Source organism: Carcharodon carcharias, chromosome 9 (genome assembly GCF_017639515.1).
Source record: "Carcharodon carcharias isolate sCarCar2 chromosome 9, sCarCar2.pri, whole genome shotgun sequence".
Classification (NCBI taxonomy): Eukaryota; Metazoa; Chordata; class Chondrichthyes; order Lamniformes; family Lamnidae; genus Carcharodon; species Carcharodon carcharias.
The window spans coordinates 8264030-8288775 of NC_054475.1; the positions used below are offsets into that span (position 1 = coordinate 8264030).

The 24746-nt window shown below is 42.7% G+C and overlaps 1 protein-coding gene across 3 annotated transcripts in view; it reads right to left on the reverse strand.

The window, feature by feature from the left end:
• The window catches only part of LOC121282038 (ethanolamine kinase 1-like), a 155024-nt gene that overhangs the window by 58513 nt on the left and 71765 nt on the right, over positions 1 to 24746 (reverse strand). Inside the window, exon 1 of one of the 3 annotated variants that reach the window (XM_041195398.1) lies at positions 6788 to 6981. The exons of the other annotated variants lie outside the window; for them this stretch is intronic. Within the exon in view, the coding sequence (XP_041051332.1) occupies positions 6788 to 6934 (147 nt within the window). The 5' untranslated portion in view covers positions 6935 to 6981. Of the gene's footprint in view, positions 1 to 6787; positions 6982 to 24746 lie in introns of those variants that run through there. 3 annotated transcript variants of the gene reach the window in all.

Genomic DNA, 24746 nt, shown 5'->3' on the forward strand with positions numbered 1-24746 from the left:
TGTCCAAGAAATGTCCTTTTGCTTTTTTCTGTAAATTATCCCATTTTTGTTCAAATAAATGATATTTACAAATGAAATTGATGCACAGGAAAAGGACCAATTGGTCTACCAAACCCAACACACATCCTGACGGGCAGAGCATCAGGACTAATACTTCCTTATGACCCGCCTACCCAACTGCAGCCTTGTAATCTTCCACAAGAGGCAAAAAGAACAAGAAAAACTAAGGCCAATAAGGGAAAAAATCATCAAGGAAAATTCCTCTTCAACCCTCTCAGGTGATCAAAGCCAATCCAGGAGACCACATTGAGCAAGTGTCGTCTATATGATGCAATGTCTGCCCCTGTAAATAACTGGCCCAGCTCCCTCTTGAAGCCAGTGCAAAGAGTCAATGCCCACTACAACAGCTAGCAACACATTTCACATGTTTACCACCACTGGGAGATATTGCTGCATACAATAGTCTTCCAAGATACAGCTCTGGATCAGTCTTACCCCACAGTCAGCAATCAATGTTGCCACAGCTTAAAAACGTATTTCAGCATCAAACTAACCATTATAAATTTTCTCCATCTGTGGGGTTGGCCTTCCAATTTGTTTCCCTCAAAATGTCTTCCAATCCTAGGCTGACTGGAGATATTGTTGTAGGCTCCTCCTCCACTGCTCTTACAATAACAATCCACCCCCAGGTCGTTTTCCTTTACTCTGAAATGCTACTGCAATCTCTCCTCTGTATACCATCCCCAATTTTGACACTGGCATTTTTAAAATAATTGAGCTAATTGTCAGTAAAATGTTATTGACTCCCACTAACTAAAAATATAATGAAAATTCAGGTCTATGTGGTTCTTGCACATTGTAAAGTTACCATTAATTTACCAGGTCGGTTAGCGATTCAGAGCAGGAACCTGGACTTCTGTTCTTACCTGATGGTGCTAAGAGCCAACTTTAGGGCTGCACTTAGTGACACCACTATTCCCAGCCAAAATGGTGATGATCCTCCAACAATCACGCCTGCAGACCACACAGCTGTAAGTGACTGGGATTGATTTTATGCACATAGTTTATATGTAACTACCCTCTACCGTCCGTATTTTTTCTAGAGAGATCATTCTGCTTGTATTGGGTGACATTGCTGCAGTTTCAGTAATGAGTTGCTTGTTGTGTCTCATGTTTTAAATAGACTGTAGGATGTTTGCTATCATGCACTGATACAGATTCTGCTGAGCACACAAACTGCTTGCTGGACAATACACTGCGTGTTGCGAATCCTGCTGTAAATCCCACCCTGCCTCCAACATGCCGGCTGATGCAGTGCTATCAGTAGGCACTCTGCACGTTGGGATCATGACACCAAAAATGAAAGTCAGACTTACAGCTCACAAAGATTACAAATGCGGCATTAATAAAGCCTACACTGATATGGAAGGAAATGGTACATTGTTGAGGCAGTGCATAGGCTAGATGCGAAGCAAAGTTCTCTTATCTTGAGTAGGTGACTGTATGCTAATTGAAGATGTGAAAAGGAGCAGCATTTCTCGGATGGTAAACACCCTTGGAACAGGAAACCTTCTGCCTAATGACAGTATATTATTGTAATTCTGCCTGGTCATTTGGTTGCTCACCTGGCCCCTCTTTTTACAGCCACTGTTGTGATACTTTATGTTAGGCTCCTAATGGGCACATCCTGAATTCAAATTAAAAACTAATTAAACTAATTACAAGTTTTTCTATTGGCTATTGCTTGGCACCTCTCCTTCAGAGAGGGCAGGTTAACTAAACATCATGTAAAAGAAAAAGTAAAGTAAGACTTGCATTTATGTAGCACTTTTCACAACCACCGGATGCCCCAAAGTGCTTTAGAGCCAATGAAATACATTTGAAGTGTGGTCACCGTTGTAATGTGGGAAACCTAGCAGCCAATTTGCGCATAGAAAGCTCCCACACGCAACTATGTGATCATGTGCAGATGATTTCTTTGTTGTGATGTTGATTAAGAGATAAGTGTCAGCTAGAATACTAGGATAGCTCCTCTGCTCTGCTTTGAAACATGGGATCTTTAACATGCACCTGGACAGGCAGATGGGGTCTCAGTGTATTGCCATCTAAATCTTGATTTTTTTTCTCTCAAGTGGGACTAGAACCTAAAACCTTGTGACTCAGAAGCAAGAGTGCTACCAACTGAGCTATAGCTGACGCTGTAAAGTGATATGAAATGATGGGTTCTCTTGGTATTCATTTTTAATCTGCTCAGTTGTGAATTGTTGGTGCTTAATACAAAGTGCAACTCCTCAAGTGTTGTGTGCATGCTAGACCTTACACGCTTAGGTTCATGTGTGGATTTCAATGCAAGGGCTTTCGTAGGCAGACAGCCTCTCAGGGTTAGTTCAAGTTTGAATTAGGGATTCTCCCCAACTTTCGTAGACCAACAAATCTATTCTAGGAATGGTTCACTTTACGGAACCCACTTCCATTCATTGGCCAAACTGCTCTGGGGACATAATCCAGAATTGATACCTGATCTGATTCAAGTTGCTGGTGTTTATGTTCAAGGCTCTAAGCAGTAAAGCTCTACAAAGTTCCTCCTTGCCCAAATTCACAGGAGTTCACTTTCAAAGTAGGATTACTGCCACAAATGATGGGGGAGGGACCTGGGGAATGTCCAGCATGAGGTAGATAAGAGGTTTCAATGTTAGACCATTACCAGTTCTGGCAGGTGAGTTGTACTTATGATAGTGCTGAACAATAGCAGCCACTTGCAGACCTGGAGGGAGAGTTATCTCCTGTTGGATAACTTAGTGACTATCATGAAGCAGTTGAAAGGCTTACACTGACATGTAAATACAAAGAGAAAATTGGTCATGAAACAAATCATTGCACTAACTCCACCCCCACCCAAAAAAAAAACTTACATTCAAGACTGTGCCAGTTATTGGAGGGTGTTACTACATACTTTCTTAGAAATATTGCAAAATTGCTATTATATCCAATTGCCCAGCTGCAGCAGCTATATACTGCCCTAGCAGCTGAGTGACCGCAGTGCTACACATAGAAATTACAGCATTAGCAGTAGCCATTCAGCCCACTGTGCTAGCCTTTAAACTGAAACTAACAACTTTAAAGCCATTGAGAAATAGAAGAACTAGGATTAGACCATTCAGCACCTCAAGCTCTTTCCACCATTCACTTAGTCATGGCTGATCTGTAGTTTAACTCCCTCTAGCCACCTTGGTCCACAACCCTTGCCTGCTGTTTGCTCATATCCTTCCTTTCCAAATTCTTTTTAAACAAGATTGTCGTCTCTGGCTCAGTCATCCCTCATGATCACATATTCCATGTTCTATTAATGCTCTCCGTATAAAAATTCACCACTTCCTTTTTCTGATAATCTTAATTTTTTGCTCCCTCGTTACTAATTAGTTACATTAGTTACAGAGTCAGTCACGAATGACAATAACCCGTTCAAGATGGCTTATATTGCTACCACTTGTGAAAGAATCTCACAATCACATTCTCAAGAGGCATTCTCAATGTCAAGGCTTCTAAATCTACCAATTAAACCAAGGCATACAAATATAATTGTTTCCACTGTAAAACTGCACATTCTGCCCTTATTTAAAAGTACACATTCCAACTATATATTCTTACATCTACATTTACACTGGAAACTGCCTGTGTTAAACTTTTTGTCATGGTCACACAATTTAGCCACTGGCTTCCCACAAGTTGCTCAACGAGCTTTCTGAAATGTCCCAGTTTCCTTCTCAGTAACTGAAATTTCCTAAGGGTTGAAAAGAAAAAAGATTTTCGGAAAAAAAAAATCACTTTAACCAAAAACATAATATTTATCTGCTCAGTTGTCCAGGTCTCTTTTATTCGAGTGACTCAGCCTCTCTCAGAAGACTGGCCTTTCACCGAATATTTCCATCTCACAATAGGCAAGACAGAATTGCGAACAATTTCAAGCATCTGTAGAATTTCCCACCATCAACTCCTGTAGTTGCGCTGGTTGTTAAGGGTAGAAAAGTTAAGTCTACTCGCTCTCTGAGGATTTTTTGCTTCCTCCAGAAGTCTTTGAAAGCAAGAGAGTTTAAATACCTTAAGGTTCTGGTTTCAAGTCCGCTCCAGCACTCCAGTTCAAAGTCTAGGCTGACACACCAGTACAGAGGGAATGCTGGACTTTTGGAGTTGCCATCTTTTGAACGAGACTTGGAAACAACAGCCCCTCTCCTCACTCTAGTGGACATAAAAGTTACTGTGGCACCATTTTGATGAAGAGTAGGGGAGTTATCACCAGTCTCCTAGCCAATCAACATTACTAACTCCAATTATCTGGTCATTATCACATTGCTGTTTGTGGGAGCTTGCTATGCGCTTAATGGCTGCTGTGTTTTCTACATCACAATAGTGACTACAATTCAAAAGTTCTTCAATAGCTTAAAGCACTTTGGGATGTCCTGAGGTTATGAAAGGCACATCTATATCTAAAACACTATATAAATGAACACTAAGATAAAAGCAAAATACTGCAGATGCTGGAAATCTGAAACAAAAACAATAGCTGGAAAAACTCAGCAGGTCTGACAGCATCTGCGGAGAGGGATACAGTTAACATTTCAAATCCGTATGACTCTTCATCAGAACTAAGAAATATAGAAATGAGGTGGAATATAAGCTGGTTGAGGGGGGGGGGGGGTGGGACGGATAAATGAACATCCTTCTTTTAGATTAAGAACATTTAAATCAAGTACATAACAAGTGCGCAGCAACAATACAGCTGAGGCGATGTGCTCACTGCAGAAAAACATAAGAAATAGGACGAATAGGCCATTCGGCCCCTCAAGCCTGCTCTGCCAGTCAATAAGATTATGGTTAATCTGATGTGGCCTTAACTCCACTTCCCTGTCTGCCCTCCATAACCCTTGACTCCCTTGTCAATCAAATATCTGAAGCCGGTCTAAGCCAGCCAACTTTGGCATTTTGTCAGGCATTAATTAACCAACTGTAGTCAGACAATAATTAGCCAATCTTTTGAATTGCTGACTCCATGTGTATATACTCCCACCTAAAGTGAGAAGAATTGAACCAAAAAATGTTTAAATAAAATTTGGGTTGAAATGAGACCCCAAGAGAAGATGGTGTAAATAGGCATTTAAAGAACATTTCCAGGAAGAAGATTACTTTTTTTTTAAATGTTATGAATAAGCCATTCGAGTACATGCATTAATAGAATGAAGACATGGCTGTAGCAAAAAAAAACAACAATCTGAGGAAAGGAATCACACCTGGAATACTGTGTACAGTATTGGTCTCCTTATTTAAAGGACGTAAATGTGTTGGAAGTAGTTCAGAGAAGATTTACTAGACTAATACCTAGAATGGGCTTGTGAATGAATTGTGATGTAGAATGGCCTTATGAGGAAAGGTTGGACAGGTTAGGCTTGTATCCACTGGAATTTAGACGAATAAGAGGCGGCTTGATTGAAACAAAGGATCCTGAGGGGCCTTGACAGGGTGGATGTGGAAAGGATGCTTCCTCTTGTGGGAGAAACTAGAAACAGGGGGTCGCTCTTTTAATAATAAAGGGGTTGCTCATTTAAGACGGAGCTGAGGGGGTTTTCTCTCCTGTCAGAGGATCATGAGTGTTTGGAACACTCTTCCTCAAAAGGCAGTGGAAGCAGAGTCTGGATATTTTTATGGCAGGGCTAGATAGATTGTCGATAAGCAAGGGGGCGAAAGGGGTAGGTGGGAATGTGAGGTTATAATCAGATCAGTTATGAGCTCATTGAGTGGCAGGGCATGCTTGAGGGCCGATTGACCTACTCCTGCTCCTAATTTGTATCTGTTGGGATAGGGAGAACAAACAGTCCTTGGGATAACTGTATTTTTGCAGAACCCTTGGGGTCTGAGTGTGCAACGTGCACCTTTAACAAATGGAGTACTTGACAAATGCTGACCTTTGGCGCTATTAAGGGAGTTGCAACTTTGATGGTGTGTGTCTGTTCTATAAAGCACAGCCTCTGGGCCAGAAGTCAGCACTCGAAATGTGATTACAACCTGTCTCCAAGACACAGATCCTCAACCCGGCCCCCAAAGGGTTGGTGGGCTTGAGAGCCAATCAGGACGGAGGATCGACGAGAGACGGGATCCAACAGAGAGAGAGAGAGAAAAAAAAATAAAAACATTTGCACCAAAGTTTGAGATGTGAATCGCCGTTAGTGGCACAATGTAGTGCTCACAGTTAAACACCTAACATAAAGGGTTGCAAGACCACACTGCCAGCCTACTGAGACGGAGATAACCCCCACACCCCCCAGATCCCTGGGATTTCGATCATGCTCAGGCGGAGGGTGTCAATTTCAAAGGCGAAAGTGACAGGTCGCGTCTCGGTGGCTGTCACTGGGCTGTTTCCAGAGGAGGCAGAGGAAACGTAGGTGGGAAGAGGCTGGGATCCCGCTTCTCTCTCTCTCCCTCTCCCCCCCACCTCTGGAGTGAGCGGAGAGGCAGTCACCCCACAATGTATCAAAAAAAAATGTATCCCTCAAAAAAGTATCCACACACAAAAAAAATGTATCCAGCCGCCTGGAGGCTGATGAAACAATGTAACCAATTGTAATCGTATCCAAATTCTCTGGTAGCAGCAGCCCTTTAACTGAGCTACGCTGCACCTGTCATTGAGGGGATAGGATAATGACAGGGATGCTGGACACTCCAGGTGACTAACGTCCAGCTCACGACGACGGCGGCGGGGGGTGGGGGGGACTTGTCCCATTTTCTCCCTCCTTACCTTGGTCTTCACTTGCTCCACGTCCCATCTGGGCCGCAGCTTCCCGACCAGTTCCAAAGCCCCGGGGATCACGTCGTTCTCGTCCACATAGGTGGTGAACTTGGGCACGGCAGGGGCGCCGGTCGGGACGTGCACCTCGGTCTCCATGTCTCAGCTCCTGTGGCCGGAGAGGGTTTGGGGTTTGGGGATGAGGATTGGGGGGGGGGGGGGGGGGAGAGGGAGAGGGAGAGGGAGAGGGGGCGGGGGAGAGGGGGGGGGGGGGGAAAGTGGGAAGGTTGTTGGTGGTGGGGGTGGGGGTGGGGGGGGGGGGGGGGTTAGTGGTGTGGTGGTCTGCCCGGGATATATGTGCAAGGAGGGGAGGGGAAGTGGGGGGTAATAACGTGCGTGTCTGTCAACGCCGGCTCCGCCTCCGGAATCTGGTCCGATTGTAATGAGAGGCAGGAAGGGGCTCGGAGCTCAGGCACCAACAGGGGGGGAAGGAGGAGCCGCCGCTCGCTGGATCGCAATTGGCTTTGTTGTGCGCGTACCTCCCCCTATCATCGGGAGGTCGGAATATCAGAGGAGGGAATACTCTCCCCGCTATCACTCTTCAGCCTCGCTTCCGCATTTCCTTTATGGAGAGGGCGCCGGTGATGCTGAGTTCGTGGAGGTTGACTTTATGCACATATATGTATCTCTCATTTCTGGCATTGTACATTCTGGTGCAGAGGTGATCTCATCAGTGATCTCACACTTTACAATGGAAATATCCTCTGTTTTTTTTTTTCAAATCCGTTACAAAGGATGGGGAAATTCATGCATGCTTTAAAAATGTACCCCCCCCCCCAAAAAAAAAACCAGCGTATTCTGTGTCTCATAGTCATTGTGATGTATCTGTTACTGATCCAAAAATAGCTCATAATGTAACTGCTTGAGGGCCCACCCCCCACCCCCCACCCCCCGTATATTTGCCTTCAAAACAGGAGCTCCACTGTTTCCGCATGGTAGAGGGGGCTTGCAGTCACCAGTATCTAAACAACCCCAGGGTTCTGCAGGCTATCACTCAATGCTGAAGGGCGACTCAACAAGATAGATGTGGACGACTTTTGACCAATTTTCCATACAATGACATTACAGAGAATTTGTATGGCAGCGATAGAAACGGGACATTTCATCCAGCTGAGGTAGCTGGTCCGCTCCCCACATCCTACTGCATTCATCTCACCCCATCTGCATAACTTCTATTCCCTTCTTTCTCATCCCATCAACTTCCCATTAAATATCGCCAAGGTATCCACCTCAACTATTCCATGTGGTAATAAATCCCATATTCTTCCCACTCTCTGAGTTAAAACATTTCTCCTGAATTCTTTGATTTTATGAGTGACTATATTTTTATTTGTGGCCCTTAGTTTTGCACACCCTTACAAGTGGAAACACCTTTTACATATCAATCCCCTTCATAATTAGACCATAAGACCATAAGACATAGGAGCAGAAGAAGGCCATTCGGCCCATTGAGTCTGCTCTGCCATTCAATGGGATCATGGCTCATCCGATAGTCCTCAACTCCATTTTCCTGCCTTTTCCCCATTTCCCTTGACTCCCTTACTGATTAAAAACCTGTCTATTTCAGCCTTGAATATATTCCACAGATTCACTACCCTCCAAGAGAAGAAATTCCTCCTCATCTCTGTCTTAAATGGGCGACCCCTTACTCTAAGGTTATGCCCTCTGGTCCTAGACTCTCCCAGAAGGGGAAACAACCTCTCAGCATCTACTCTGCCAAGCCCCGTAAGAACCTTATATGTTTCAGTAAGGTCGCCTCTCATTCTTCTAAACTCCAATGAGTACAGGCCCAACCTACTCAATCTCTCCTCATAACAAAATCCCTCCATACCCAGATCAACCAAGTGAACCTTCTCTGGACTGTCTCCAATGCCAGTATATCTTTCCTTAGATAAGGGGACTAAAACTATTCCCAGTATTCTAGGTATGGTCTAACTAGTGCCTTGTATAGTTTTAGCAAGACTTCCCTATTTTTATACTCCATTCCCTTTGAAATAAAGGCCAACATTCCATTTGCATTCCCTATTACCTGATGAATTGTATGTTAGCTTTTTGTGATTCATGCACTGCGGCTCCCAAATCCCTCTGTGCTGCAGCTTTCTGCAGTCTTTCTCCACTTAAATAATATTCAGCTCCTCTATTCTTCCTGCCAAAGTGCATAACCTTGTGAGTCATGAACTATTTTCTTAACCATTTAATAATTTTAAAGATCTAATTGATAATTGTAAAGATCTCACCTAACCTGACTATAAAATTTGCTCATGCATCACACCCACAGTGACACTACCATTGGTGACTTTCTGAATTTTCTTCCTAGGCCACTCCTCAGCTACTTCTAGCCTTTTCCACAACAACAAAATTGTAGATTTCTGTAACGACTTTAACATACTAAAATATCCCAAGGCACTTCACAGGAGTGTTATCAAACAAAATTTATCACCTTAAGCCACATCAAAAGAGATTAGGGCAGGTGAGGAAATAGTTTGGTCAAAGAGGTAGGTTTTAAGGGACGCCCTAATGGAAGAGAGGGAAGGGGAAAATGGCAGAGAAGAATAGAGAGGGAATCCCAGAGTTTAGATCCTCAGCAGTGGAAGGCAATGCTGGAGCAATTAAAATCGGGGATGTGCAAGAGGGTAGGATTGAAGGAGCACAGGTATCTCGGAGGGTTGTAGGAGATTACTGACATAGGGAGTGGTGAGGCCATTGAGGAATTTGTAAACAAGGATGAAAGCTTTAAAACTGAGGCATTGTTCATCTGGCAGTCAATGTAGCCAAAAAGAACGGGGTTTCAGACTTTCTCAACTTCTACGTTCTGCTATCATCCTGGTAAATCATTTTTGCTCCTTCTTCAGTGCCTTTATGTCCTTCTTTAGTAATAGGGTGACCAGAACAGTACGCATTGTTCCAAGAGTGGTTTAACCAAGGTTCTATACAGTTTTAACATTATCTCCCTGCTTTTCAATTCTGTTCCTCAAGAAATGAAGGTTAGTGCTTTCTTATGACATTGTTAACTTCCACTGCTTCGTTAAATAATTTGTGAACATATCCCTCTTTGCTCCACTGCCTCATTTAGGCTCTTATTTTCCCAGCAGTATGTGGCCTCTTTATTTCTGCTACAAAAACACATACCTCACACTTATCTATAAAATTAATTTGCTATTTACATGCCCATTCTGCAAGTTTTCTGCATGTCTTCTTGTATTTTATCACAGTCTTCCTCAGTATTAACTATACCCTCCAACTGAGTGTCCACGATGACTTTTCAGGTTGTACTTCCAACTCCCTGCTTCATTTGATTTATGTAAATGATGAACAGTGGCCATCGAAGCATCAATCGCTGTGGGATACCACTTCCCATCCTCTGCCGATCTGAGCAATTATCTTTAACACCTCCGCCCCCACTCTCTGCTTTCTGCTTTGTAGCCAGCTAGGTATTCATTCTGCTACTTGTCCCCTGACCCAAGATACGAACATATGAATTAGGAGCAGGAGTAGGCCACTTGGCCCCTCCAGCCTGCTCCGCCATTCAATAAAATCATGGCTGACCTGACTGTGACCTCAACCCCACCTTCCTGCCTACCCCGATAATCTTTCATTCCCTTGTTAATCAAGAATCTATCTAGCTCTGCCTTAAAAATGTTCAAAGACTCTGCTTCCACCGCCTTTTGAGGGAGCAAGTTCCAAAGACTCACAACCCCTCTGAGGCCAAAAGAAATTCTCCTCATCTCTGTCTCAAATGAGTGACCCCTTATTTTTAAACAGTGACCTTAGCCGTCAGTTAACTATGTGATACTTTATTGAAGGGGCTTTTGAAAATCCAAACATATTACACCTACTGCATTACCCCAGTGTACATTTCGTATTACTTCTAAGAATTCCAAAAAGATCTACAGTGCCCTCATTACAATATCCGGCTATTCCTTAGTTGATTCCATGTTTCTTTCCCTGCACTACTCTGCTCAGAAGTCCATTTCATATATTGATTACTCTTGCTTTGAAGAACAGTCTTAAATACACCTTTTGCTAGTTAGAATCTACGTTCCTTTGTTCTACCGTCAGTTTAGTTTGATGTTATGTGGCCGATTTGCCTTCCCCATGCTATTTATTATATGCCTCTTTAAGGTCTCTTCTCAGTCACTTCCTCTCAATAGCAGGAAAGGCATTGGTGTGTAGAACACTGGGCTGAGAAATGCATCCCGGACAAGGACTGCTCTCTTCGGATAGAGGTGCTACCTTTGGTGAGTCCAAAGACTAGGCCAGGGATGGAATAAGAAGGCGTTGATGGGATGAAATCATGGCTTGAGATCTGGACTGAGTCCAAAACTGGGCAGGGATAGTCTAGAGGGAGGGCATGGACCTAAAAGGAGATGAGGGGTAGGAAAGGTAGCTCTAGTTGTGATGCTTTGCTGATGCTGACAACGTGTTGACAATCCTGAGACCAGACTGCCTTGAAACTTCATGGGGTTTCTCTGGGGAGACCAAAGGAATCCCTTCACACTGGCATCAACAGCTAAAATCATCCATTCTGGGGTTTTCCCAAGGAATGTAAAATTATTTCCATTAATCTTGCATGGAATCTAAGGACTGAACATAGCGCATACTGGGTGAATGGCTATGCAGAATACATGGGGCATAGAGGTGTCAGCGGGTGTTCTGAGGGGGCATGGAGGATATATGGGGGCATAGAGGTGGCATAGGGTAGCATCGGTGATCTCAGGAGGCATGGGTTGGCATCAGGTGGGTGAGGGATGAGAAAGAGGAGGAATTAGGTTTAGGGGCTTATTAAAGACTGTTGGGAACTGGGATACTGTGTTGGAGAACCAAGGTGGGCCTTCTCATGCACTCCAGTGCAGCTCAGCCTACGCTGTGAACCCGACACTGGTGTGAAAAGACAAAAATGGAGTGTGAAGTCACATATGGGTTTGGTGTGATGTTTGCAAGCAACAAAAGTGCACAGGTCATGTTTTCCTGAGCCCAGAGAAAGATTTGGCCCACTAACTCTCTTTCTCTCTCCACAGATGCTGTGTCATGATGATGTGACTTGTGCATGGGTGATATTACATGGGTGTAATTTCACTGGCTGACCAAATATATACTCAAATGTTTAAAGATGACTTTTTAAAGGCAATAGAAGACACTGACTAAAGATGGCTTCCACCTGACATCCGGTATCGCTGATGACCTGTTTCTGGGAAGTTCCAATGTGGAATACAATTTAGACATGCCATGACATTCTTCTCTGGAATTTCACGTCTGAGAATGTCAAGGAACCACTTCAAAGGGATCTAATGAAATGTTCTGGGCAAAGCATTTGTACTTCTGTCTCCCACAGAGACAGAAGATCTGTTAGAACAATAGTTATATGAAATATGTTTTCCTATCTCATCAAGATGAACAATGGTTCATTCAGAGGTTAATGGCTAGGACATTACAGAATCTACTCACACCCCAGCCATGAAACAAAGGCACCATTGGTTCGGACATCAGATAAGCAAACACCTCCTGAAATCAATATGGGGGAGAGGGAGGTGATGTGTCTGAAGTAACCATTTTGAAATCTCTTTAATACAGAATGCAAGCTACAAACAGTGGTGAGAAGTGTGGAAAAGCTGCCAATGGAGCAATAAAGAGCCCCCTTCTCTCCTCTCCCAAGTTAAGACCCTATCTCTTACGGTTAAAAAATCCAGCACAGAGATAGTGAATTTTCCACCGAAGGAATTCTCAGGTACAAAACTCATCGACTTCTAGAAAAGATGGATTATGTTTTTAAAAGGAAACTATTTTCAGTAATTGCAGTAATGGGCTTCACCTCAACTACTATAATCTAGAGGAACTTGGAAATATTTCTGCTGCCTCGGTGACTAGCCAAGGACTCATAAGCTGTGAACTCTGAAGATTTTATCTTTCAGCATTGAACCTTAATTTGGCAAAGATAGAAACTATCAACAGTATAATTTGTAAATTTTGCATGTTTTTATGTGTGAATGTGGTCATCAAAGTTTGAGAAGCATGGGTTTACATTTAAATATTTTGCTATCTTTACCTGGGTGGGTTTTTAACTCAATAAAAACTAGCTCCTTTTGCTTTAAACCTCAAGTCAGCCTGTCAGATGCATTTCTTTGCAATCAGTATGTAAATAGTTAAACACAGACATCGAGTAAAATTCCTTCATCCTTCAAAACCCTAGAACCAAAACTGTTACCATCAGACTTGAAGTGATAGGACAGAGAGTCAGCTTTTACCCCTCCTCACATGGCCATGATAGCTGCCAGACTTGCTAAGTATTTCTGGCATTTTACACCATAAAAATACAAGTTACTGGTGTTGTTTAGTTCTGCTGTACTTCTATAGCCTGGATTTTGAGATTTGTAATAATGGCAACATACACTATCGTTACAGCTGTCAAAATGTCAGCAAGACTGCTGTCCCTGCAGTAATCCAGAATTTGCAGTCAGTGATTCCAGCTCCTCCACAGAGTGCACTGTTGAAACTCCTACAGAAGGAAATCTTTTTAAATAACTTGAATTTCAGTGAACTTCCTCTTTTAGGATATTAGCCCATCTCTAAAAACATTTTAATAAATAATGCTTGATTGAATGAGGTGTAATCCGGATTTTTAATGGCATCACATCTTCTAACAATTACATTTTCATCTCACTAATTTTATTAGTGATATAAACACATCGCTTGGCATCTCCCAGCTAGGTGCAATATTTTACTCCCACTCTTGAATGCTTTATTCAACAAATGTAAATGTACACTTAACCTTTTCAACTTTCTTACTGTTTACCTAATTAACATCTCAATACATCAAAGCACCCAGACTAGCTGGCTTTAATCCAATTTAGACACACATGAGTTCATAACTATTGCTGAACAACCTCTCAGGTCCTGAAAAACTAATCACTTATTTGTGGAATGTCAGGGTGCTTTATTATGATTTAAAAAATCTATAGGTTCTCAATATAATAAAAAAAACTTAAGGCATTTGTTTATGACATTTCAACTTGTACCTTAATCCTATGTGTATGTCCCAATCTTTATTTCACTTTCTGTCAACTGATTAAGAAGTGGTGATAATCAGTGCATTTCACTTCCAGGTTTGCTGTTGTGAGAATTCTTCAATTTGATTGGCTGTTTAGCCTGCTTAATGATATCACTGTTACTAGACACTGGAGATCCCCTCTAGTCAATGCCAGGATGAAATTAACACCAAGAAAGATTAAATCCAGGCCATAAAGATGACTAGGTCAGTACAGGCAGCTTTCTTCAAGCCAGCAACGAGTATCATCACTTCGCTGCTGACCCCTGCCATGAAGAGATTAATGTCTATAATGTTATTGGAATTTGTTTTAAAAATAGAGTTTAGTAGTATCTGTGTGTGTCTGTGCATGTGTCTAAATTGGATTAAAGCTAGCTAGTCTGGGTGCTTTGATGTATAGTAGTTTGAGATGTTAATTAGGTAAACAGTAAGGAAGTTGAAAAGGTTAAGTGTACATTTACATTTGTTGAATAAAGCATTCAAGAGTGGGAGTAAAATATTGCACCTAGCTGGGAGACGCCAAGCGATATGTTTATATCACTAATAAAATTAGTGAGATAAAATGTTATTGTTAGAAGGTGTGTTGTTAAAAACGTAGTAATACAGTGGGAAATTTATATTCAAAGGAAAAACTAGGTATAAATAGAAAGGAGTTTGTGTGTAAGGTAGAGGCATTTAAGAGCTAACCAGCCTGTACACCTGCAACTGTATCTGCAAGGAATCTTATTTTGAATTCATAAGGTCAAATGTGCTTTACCTGGGTTTTTTTAAAAATCTATAAGTTTTACTGTTGCCTTTATGGGGGTGTAACTGAGGGTCAGATTGATTAGGAGATTTTTGTAGTTATTATAGTAGCAATTTTGTAGACATATGTATGTGATAACAATTTTTCTTGTAATAATAAATGATTAATTTAGTTTTATAAAAAAACCTCTTGAGACTTGGTGGTCTTATTACTACTGAATTCAAAGCCTGCATCTCGAAACATACAAATTGCAAAAATAGATTATGACAGCTGTTTCAAGTTTCCCTCTGGGATTTGAACAACTCAGCCCTTACCATCAGCTGTGTCATAATACCCCAAAATACAGCTCCTCATCTTCATAGTATGTGGCGCACTTTATCTTGATGCCTCTTTGTCTATTTTCATTTATATAAAACAGGCCCATGCCTGTTACTAGAGCTCCACTGCTTCGCAGTGAAACCTTCTCCCATCTCTTCTCCCATGTTATTAGCCCTTTCACTTATTATGCCATTGTCTGCTATCTCTATTTCAGAAGATGCTATCATGTGCATCAGCCCATAGCAGCTTCCCAATGCAGGCATCAAGCCCAGCCCAGGCCTGGTTGTGCAGTTTGCTTTCCTGATCATAGAAACTTACAGCTGGCCCAATGTGCCTGTGGCAGCTCTTTGAAAGGGCAATCTAATTAGTCCCATTCCTTTGCATCTTATCTGCGAGTTTTATGTAAGTGAAGCCTCTGTGTTTGATATTAACATCATTGACAGTTCAGCAAGTTCAAACTTCTTGGCAAAACAGGAGATGAGCCGGTATTTTCTTGGGCCTCAATCCTTTGGGCAATAATACGTCAGTAGCTTGTATTTTTTACTTTGTTGTTGCAGATCTGATGAAAGGCTCCTTGTCATTGACCACAAAATGGAATGTTATTAGCTTTGGCTTTTCATTGCAATGAAAAGAAACATTTAATATTGAAGATGCATGGAACCATGTTTCAACATTTCTCCAGTTCTCTCACTGACATTGTGGGAAAGCTGCAGGACCTATCATCTCCTCCAGTTGTCAGCAATTCCAACTGATTACTTGAAAATAAGGTCAGTACCACAAGATTGGGGCTCTGTGCCATTCATCCAGTCAAACCGTGGCTTGGGTGCAGGTGGCAAATTTGTTGGTGAGCTGATGTAGCAAAAGAATTTCCCCCTAAGCCTAGTGGTACAACTTGCCAATACAAGAGGTGATTGTTAAACATAATTACATAGCACTTACAGCTTAAACCTCTTTCCACTTCTCTTCTTCTAAGCTTAGCAGTGCATACTCCAATTCCTTCCTCCTATGTGTGCTTATCCAACTTCCCCTTAAATGCATCAAAACCAAATACTGTTGGTAATGGCTTCTGGTAGATGTAGCTGATCAAATCTTAATAACTTACTAAACCACACGCACTCTTTCTTCTCTCTTGTATAAGGTTAACAATTTTTGACAAGAAATTTTGGGTCGGTATTGCTTATGTAGGATTTTGAATTTTAGTAATCTAAAAGGGGGGAGGGGCGCAAGAGAGGTGGAACTGGACACCTCACAGGGCAGTACCTGCCTACTGCATGCCAAGTGGTGCTAGTGGCATAAGTTCCATTGGTACCATGATTAGAGATGGTGGTTTGTGCCTGACTGATCTTTATGTTATCAAAGCAAGAGCAAAACTACAAAAAATGGCTGCTCACAACTCCCTCTAGCCAATAGTTAAGCATAAAGCAGGGCATTGAGGATTGACAGACATTGTTAAGTGTACATCTCCATTTATATAAGATTCTGGGGTAATTTGTTAAATTACGCTTCTCATTTCAGTAGCGAGAGAGAGACGTAAATAAAGGCAGCTTTAGGGTAACTGCAACGGTAAATGAAAAGTCATATTACTGACTATGTTAAAGGCAGCTGCTGAGTTGCAGTTGGAATGTGGTAAAGGTCAGCACAAGGTTAATGTTGCCTAACCAACATGCTATGGTACAAAAAGCCCTAACAAGTCTAAACCAGGGTTGCCAAGCATTTAATCTGCAATTAGATAGTCTGACTTGTCAAAAACAGGTTGGGTTTCTCTTTAGGATTATACTAACCTCAGATGCATTGCAACAAAGGTTTATTAGACAGAATTCTGGGATGAGAGGATTGTCCTACGATAAGAGATTGAGTAGACTAGGCCTATACTCTCCAGAGTTTAGGAGAATGAGAGACATTCTAATTAAAATGTATAAATAAATGGCAGGATAGATGCTGGGAGGATGTTTGCTCTAATACGAAAGCAGAAAATGCTGGAAAAACTCAGCAGGTCTGGCAGCATCTGTGGAGAGAAACAGAGTTAACATTTCAAGTCGAACGTGACTCTTCTTTGGAATCCCCTTCTTCAAGTCCCTAGAAATATTGAGGCCTCCTGGCTTGGGCAGCCATGTTGACATTCCTAAGTCGATTGGGATGTGTCTTGTACGCTCTTATCTATACAGTAAGGGCTAACAAGTGGCTCCCAGCATGAAGTAAACTAAAAGGTGACCTTGAGCTAAAGTGATGGATAAGGGGTTGATGACACCTTGGTTACCCATCCTGTGATCATTGGATAGAGATATTCAAATAAGTGATTTACATAGGTTAAATGACCAGCCCTTTGAAATAAAGTATATGAACTGGCGCTTGGAGGCAGGGGTAATACTCATCAAGCTGTTGTCTTCTTTGGATGGAGGAAGACCAGGGAAGATAGAGGAAGACCGGGAGAAGAGTTTCCTAACGCTTCAGTTAGAGAGTAGAAGGCTGCAGCCACAAGCTCCAGAGATCAACACTCACTCAGTGCCATCTGTCCATTTGTCCTCTGGGATCAGTAAATTGCTCTCACAGGTCATAGGCTTTCCCTATCTATTTAGCTTATGCATCATATCTGAACTGTTGTTTCTTAATAAATTTAATATACTACCTTAAAATCATTTATAAGTTCTCAACCACCTATTTTGCATAATCTGTGACTCCCAAATATTAAAACATACTGACGCTTACTAAATTAATCTGTGCTCACCCAATATGGGTGAATCTCAGTTAAACATCACTGATCAATGTGCCCCCATTTCCTTAAATGCTGGAACAGGTAAAAGCTATTGACACATTCTGCTCTTACCTTGATGCCACTATCAGCACCTTCTTTAGTCTTTACCACTATCATTAACACTTCCTTTGTCTGGTGTCCATGACATCTTTGTCAATCTCTCCTTGGCTTCCACCTATCCCTGACCTCCTATTTTGCTCCACCTGTTCCACTCCCTCTTAAACAGTATAAAGTCCATCACACTTCTACTTCTCTTTAGCTCTGAAGAAAAGTCAAACTGACTCGAAATGTTAACTTTGTTTCTCTCTCCACAGACACTGCCAAGCCTGCTGAGTTTTTCCAGCATTTTTTATTATTATTTCATCACTCACTTCTCCAGCTAATGTCACCAGGTTTCTTCAGAGTTTCTCGCAGATTAAAAAACAATGTACAGTAAGTCCCCATTTGAAGTTCCCCTAAATTAAGTTGATTCATTACAAAGTGGTGTTTGTTTTAGGTCCTGGTTCTCTGATATAAATCCCGGTTTCCAGTATACAGCTTTTTCTCGCGCCATCACGTTTTCTGTGTCATCACGCAGCACATATCGGCTCCCTTCATTGCAACGTTGGGTCCTGTAGGGTCGGCGCCATTATCCGTAGTGTGGCATTCGAGGCAACACTATACGAATGTATGAACATACAAGCATACGAGTTAGGAGCGGGAGCAGGCCACTCAGCCCCTCGAGCCTGTTCCACCATTCAATAAGACCATGGCTGATCTGTTTTTAACCTCAACTCCACAATCCCACCTAGCCCCGATGCTATCACATTTCTACTTCAACCCTATGCTTTCAACCCTATGCTTATCAAGAATCTATCCACCTCTGCCTTAAAAATATTCAAAGATTCTGCTTCCACCACCTTTTGAGGAAAAGAGTTCCAAAGACTCACAACCCTCTGAGAGAAAAAAAAATTCACCTCATCTCTGTCTTAAATGAGTGACCCCTTATTTTTAAACAGTGACCCCTAGTTCTAGATTCGCCCACAAGAGGAAACATCCTCTCTGCATCCATCCTGTCCAGTTCCCTCAGGAACATTTATGTTTCAATCAAGTTGCCTCATACTCTTCCAAACTCCAGTGGTAAAAGCCTAGACTGTCCAACCTTTCCTCATGAGGCAACCCACCCATTCCAGGTATTAGTCTAGTAAACCTCTGAACTGCTTCCAACGCATTTACACCCTTCCTTAATTAAGGAAATCCACTGTACACAGTACTCCAGATGTGTGTCTTACCAATGCCCTGTACAACTGAAGCATAACCTCCCTTCTTTTGAACATGAATCTTTTTTTAAAAAAACACAGAGGCATCCAAAGCCAGAGCTTATTAAATGTTGGCATTTTGCTGTGTGTGAGACTTTAAACACTTTTAAAGTTCATTTTTTTTTCAAACAAGAAGTTGAAAGATCTAAATTTTATTTAAATTTTGGAGTTTTGCTGTGGGTGAGACTTCTAAATCACTTTTAAGCATGAGGAGAAAGGCACAGTAGGTGGTGGCAGTGTGCCTGCGACTGTAAAGAAAGCAAGGAAATCCATCAGCCTAGCAGTGAAATTGGATGTTTTAAAAAGGCCTTGAGGCTGGCGAACGAGCAGTCGATATTGCTAGAGTTCTTGGGCTACCCCCTATAGTGCAGCAGCCAAGTCTTCCCCCAGCCAATACAGCCAGCATCGAGGCTCGAAGTCACTCGAATCCGCTCTGCAGAAACGCTTTAGGGATGTCCCCAAAGCATCCCTGAAGACGTAAAACATCTCCTCAACCCATCGAACCAGAGTGGAAGCAAGTCATCCCTGAACCCGAGGAACTGTCTGAGAGAGGGAGAGAGTGACTGGCGAGTGTTATCTAATTTTAATTTTTACAGGAGCTCTTTCGTACTTAGTGGTTTATTTTGCAAGTTATTTCACCTAGGAATACATTGTGCTGAAAAGTAAGGTAGGTACAATATTTCAACATGTACATTGTTTTTTTCTTGCCATTCAAGGAATGTCCGATGTAACCTGGCTTCAGCTTTGACATTGATTTCTATGGGGGAACCATGAATCACATAAAGTTGATTCACTTAAATTAATGATTTTCATGAATGCAACCACCACTTATAGTGAGGGCTTTTGTAAGTGATAGTTTATTGCCAGATAGTAAGCTAGGTTATGAAATTATATGGGGGTTGTACCAATTTCATGCCCGTACTGCAGAGGGAGACCCCTGCCAAAGGGTGGAGGACACACCTTTGGCAGGGGCCTCCCTTTGCAGTACTGGTATGAGATTGGTACAATCATTGGTACATGAGGGTGGAATTTTGTCCGTCCCCACATGAGGCAAATTACAGAAAAGATCAGGAGAAGGTCAGGAACAGGATCTCTCTATGCCTGGAGTTCCCAGCTCAGGTCATGGATAGCGATCCCAGCATGATGAGCCCAGCAGGTCTGTAGCGGCCAATAAGCCCAAGAAAAATAATAGTTAGCCTAGAACCCCAAGAAGATCAAATTTTTACTTTAAAAAAATTCTGTTATCTAACTGCCTCCTCCCCCACACTTGCCTTGGGCTGATCAGGCTGGCAAGAGTCTGTGGGGGGGATGGGGGTGGGGGGGTAAGGGTAACATCTTCTATAGGTAGCCACATAAAGGACAGACCCATGGCTGCCATATGGGACCATTCCTGGCTCATATCCAAATGGTTGGAATTCACCTCTCCCTTCCAGCTCTCTCAGCTATAAAAACCTGTTTACTCAAACGAGACTGCAATTCAAGCAGTAGGCTCCTTTACAAAGCTGTGCAGTGACCCTCACTGAAGTTGAGGCTGATCCGTGAACTATCTCAAACTCTTCCAACCAATATTAACTTCTCTGGATCCTGCAGTGCTCCATCTGACAAATTACTTCAACTGCGCATGGCTTCAAATTTGCTTTCAAACCCTATTTGAATTTTGCTCCTTTGAGGGGTGCAAGCCAAAAGGCAACACCTCTGACAGTGCAGGGTTCCCTCAATACTGCACTGATATGCCTGCCAGTCTGGATTATGCGCTTAACTCTCTGGAATAGGACTTGAACCCACAAACATTCTGGCCTCGAGGTGGATTTATTACTGCTCTGAACCAAGGCAGACACCCCAAAAGAATCGATTATCCCCCCCAAAAAAATGCTAAAGGCTACATTCATCATACAGCTCTTTGAAAAAGATTGCTTTTTCATTTTATAAAGCATGGCCTAGAATCTAGCTCAGCATTGTGACCTCTCAATTCCTGGTGCCCTCGGCAATGTTTACAGACAGAACCACTGGCAAGCACAGTGATATCTGGGAGGAGCACCCGACTGGATAATGCATTTTGGTAGCTGCATACAGTTATACCTTCGCCATGATAGAAAGCTTACGTTGATAAGACCTTTCTGGCGCTAAAATGATTGTTCCATGCTCAGTATTTAGATTTTGAAATAGCTATGCACGTATATGTAAGAGAAGCATAAGAGAAGGAGAGAGGGGGTGGGGGGAGGGAGGTGCGGGTAATGAGACGAGATGGCCAAAAGTGGCCCTGTGACAGTGGAAGGTACACATCAGTAAACCGAGGCTGGATTTTATATTTCTGGGCTGGGCGAGGGAGGCAGAACGAAAACTGGAGGGTCCGCTCACTCCCGCCCCACCTTCTCTGCTCATCCAATCAAGCGCCGGATGGTCAATTGGTGGCCGTCCAATGGGAAGGAGGCGAATAATACAAAGGAGTGGGCTCCGCACCCGGCCGGGTCTGTAGGTTAGGATGCCATTGCAGCCGTGAGGTATTGGCACAAACAGGGAGTCGATTGCAGCTAGAATTGTAAAGGCCACCCCCGCACCGCCCCCACCCCCCCACCAGCTCTCGGAAGCGGTGATCGGGATTTTCCTGCCCCAGCGCGGTGGGTTCTGCCACGGCTGATGCAGCGAGCCAGCCAAAAGCCCATTGACTTCGGCGGGACTGGGAAGATCCCGCCAGCGCGAGCAGCCGGAGAATCCCGCCCAGTGTTTATTTTGTTCTGAAGTCTCAAAAAGGATTTTTTTCTTAAAGCTTAAAAAAATAAACCATACGGGCGCTGCCGCTTTCCCCAGCCGATCCTGCTAGCACGGTCAACCGTGGTGCCCACGGCAGGACTTTTCCTCTGGCCTTGTCTCACCTCGTTATAGCTGCTATAAAACACTCCCAAACCTTTACACGTGCAACACCCGAAAATGCAGTGGGTAGTGAAAAATTGCGGTCGATTAGGTTGTTCACAATCTTAATAGTCTGTTAATTAGTTATTTCATAACTGGAAAGCAGGCTGCCAATTTCCATGCCCATACTCCTTTTGTAATGTGGGAGACGGGCCTGATGACGCTGTATTGCTGACACAACGTGACCGCGCCCTATTTCGCGTTTACGCGGTGGGTTGGAGGTGGGGTGGGTGGGGGTGGGGGTGGGGGTGCGTTGCAGCCCACCCGATTTGCGAAATCCAGCCCCAAGCCTGCCCTAGTTTTACCAGTCACCTTCTGTATGTTCCTAGAAATGATCCCTTTAGAGTTTTTAAAAACAAAAAAACTGCGGATGCTGGAAATCCAAAACAAAAACAGAATTACCTGGAAAAACTCAGCAGGTCTGGCAGCATCGGCGGAGAAGAAAAGAGTTGACGTTTCGAGTCCTCATGACCCTTCGACAGTTCTGTCGAAGGGTCATGAGGACTCGAAACGTCAACTCTTTTCTTCTCCGCCGATGCTGCCAGACATTTAGAGTTTTTGTTCAGTGGCATTTTGTCAAGGTTGATAGGTATCTGGGACTAATTGAGCTCTCCCAGCAGTAAGTCCAGAAATAATCTTTCCCCATCACACAGGAGCTCGTAAGCAATCAATGGACAAATACCTGCAGCTGAAATCGGTAATGAAATATACGGGGAAACTAGATCAGAAATTCCAAGGGGCCTCAGTGTCCCACTGGCCAAACCTGTAAAGCTTGCTTTGGAGCTGCTGCCACATGACCATTGTGCTGACACGTTAATTGCACACAGTATACCCAGGCATAGTGGACAGGCCTAGTTTTATATATATAATATATATATATATTATATATACATATTCATATACATATATAGATAGTCATAAATTTATATTTATATTGAGAGAATGTAGACCTTGAGGCTTGGAAATGCAGGATTGAGTTTAGTGGGCAGGAGCTCACAGTGACTGAGCACCCCTCTCTGTAATTCCACTCAGCAGGTCTGCTTCCTCCTTCCAATGCAGTAGGCATTTATATTTGTGGATGTGACATTTATATTTATTTCAGACACCAAATTATCACGGTTCAATTTTAGAGAATGAATCCAACGGATGTGGACCAATAGCACCTATGGGGATGGAAGTAGTCTCCAGCGCCTGGTTGATTAAGTTTGTACCTGGCTGTCCAATGAATGGTTAGCGTTCCAATTAGAGGCTTTGAAAAGGATTTGGAGAGAAGCAGTAAGGTGCAGTCTGACAGACCTAAGGATCATTGGTGTGGGGAATGGAATGAAAAGTGGTACACTAAAGGCTGAGACACACTGTTGAGGCAAATTAGAGAGAAGCCTACCCTGCATATCTCTGTGCTACACCTGAAATGACAGAGGTTGTTGCTGACATTGGGTGCCTGAAATCATAGAAACATAGAAACTTACAGCATAGAAGGAGGCTAGTCAACCACTTGCGCCTCTGCTGCCTTTTTGCAAGAGCAATCAAGCGTAGTCCCGCATCCCTGCTTTTTGTCCATAACCCAGTAAATTCCTCATCCTCAAGTACCTGCACAAATCCCCTTTAAAATTATTTGTGGAGTCAGCTTCCAACAGCTTTTGAGGCTGAGCCTTCCAGATCCTGACAACTGAGTGAAAAAATTTTCCCCCAACTCCCCTCTGGATCTTCTGTCAACAAATTTAAATCTTTGATTATTGACCCACTCGCCAGAGGAAATAATTGTTCTCTATTTACTCCATCATCTTCAAAATCTTTATTAAGTCACCTCCTAACCTTCCCTGTTGGAAGAACAGTCCAAACCTTTCCAATCTCTCCTCATAACTGAGGTCCTTCATCCAAGGTAACATATTATTAAACATCCTCTGTCCCCTTTCAAAGGCATTTACATCTCTCCTGGTGCCCAGAATTATTCACAATATTCCAGTTCAGACCTACCCAGTGATTTATAAAGTTCAAGCATGATCTCTTTGCTTTATATTCTATTCCTCTATTTATAAACCCAAGTAACCCACATGATTTTTTAATCACCTTATAAACTCCTCCTGCCACTTTTAAGGATTTCTGTGATGGACACCAAGTTCTCTTTCTCATCTGCACATTTTAAAATCCTATCATTTCTAATACACTTTATTTCCTTTTAGTACTCCAAAAGTGCATCACTTCACACTTCTCCACATTGAACTCTATATCCCATGCTTCTGCCCATTTCACTATTTCATCCTAAAATCTGCAACTACCCTCATCATAATCCAAAAACTGACCATTGGGAAATATCACCACAAACCACCTCCCAGTATGAAAAACATCCATCCTTCAGCACCCTTTGCTTCCTGTCAGTGAGCCAATTTTGTATCCATGCCGCCACCTACCCCTCAATCTCATGGACTTCCATCATCTTAATAAGCCTTCTGTGTGGCGCTTTGTCAAGTGCTTTCTGAAAATCCATATATGGCACTAATTGATCTACCTTCTCAATTATCTCAAAGAATTCAATCAAGTTAGTTAACCATGACTTACCTTTAACAAATCTAAGCTGGCTCTCCTTGGTTAACCTATCCTTTCCCAAATGAAAGTTTATCTTGTCTCTAATAATGGTTTCCAGTAACTTCCCCAACATTGATGTTAGGGCTGGAGCTTTCTCATTTTTAACTCTCCCTCATCTTGCATAGTGCTATGATATTAGTAACCCATTGTCCTCTTGCAATACTCCTCTTTCCAAGGGATTTGAAAGAAGATGACCAATGCCTCTGCTGTTTCTACCATTGCTTCTTTTGGCAGCATATGATGCATTCCATCGGCTTACC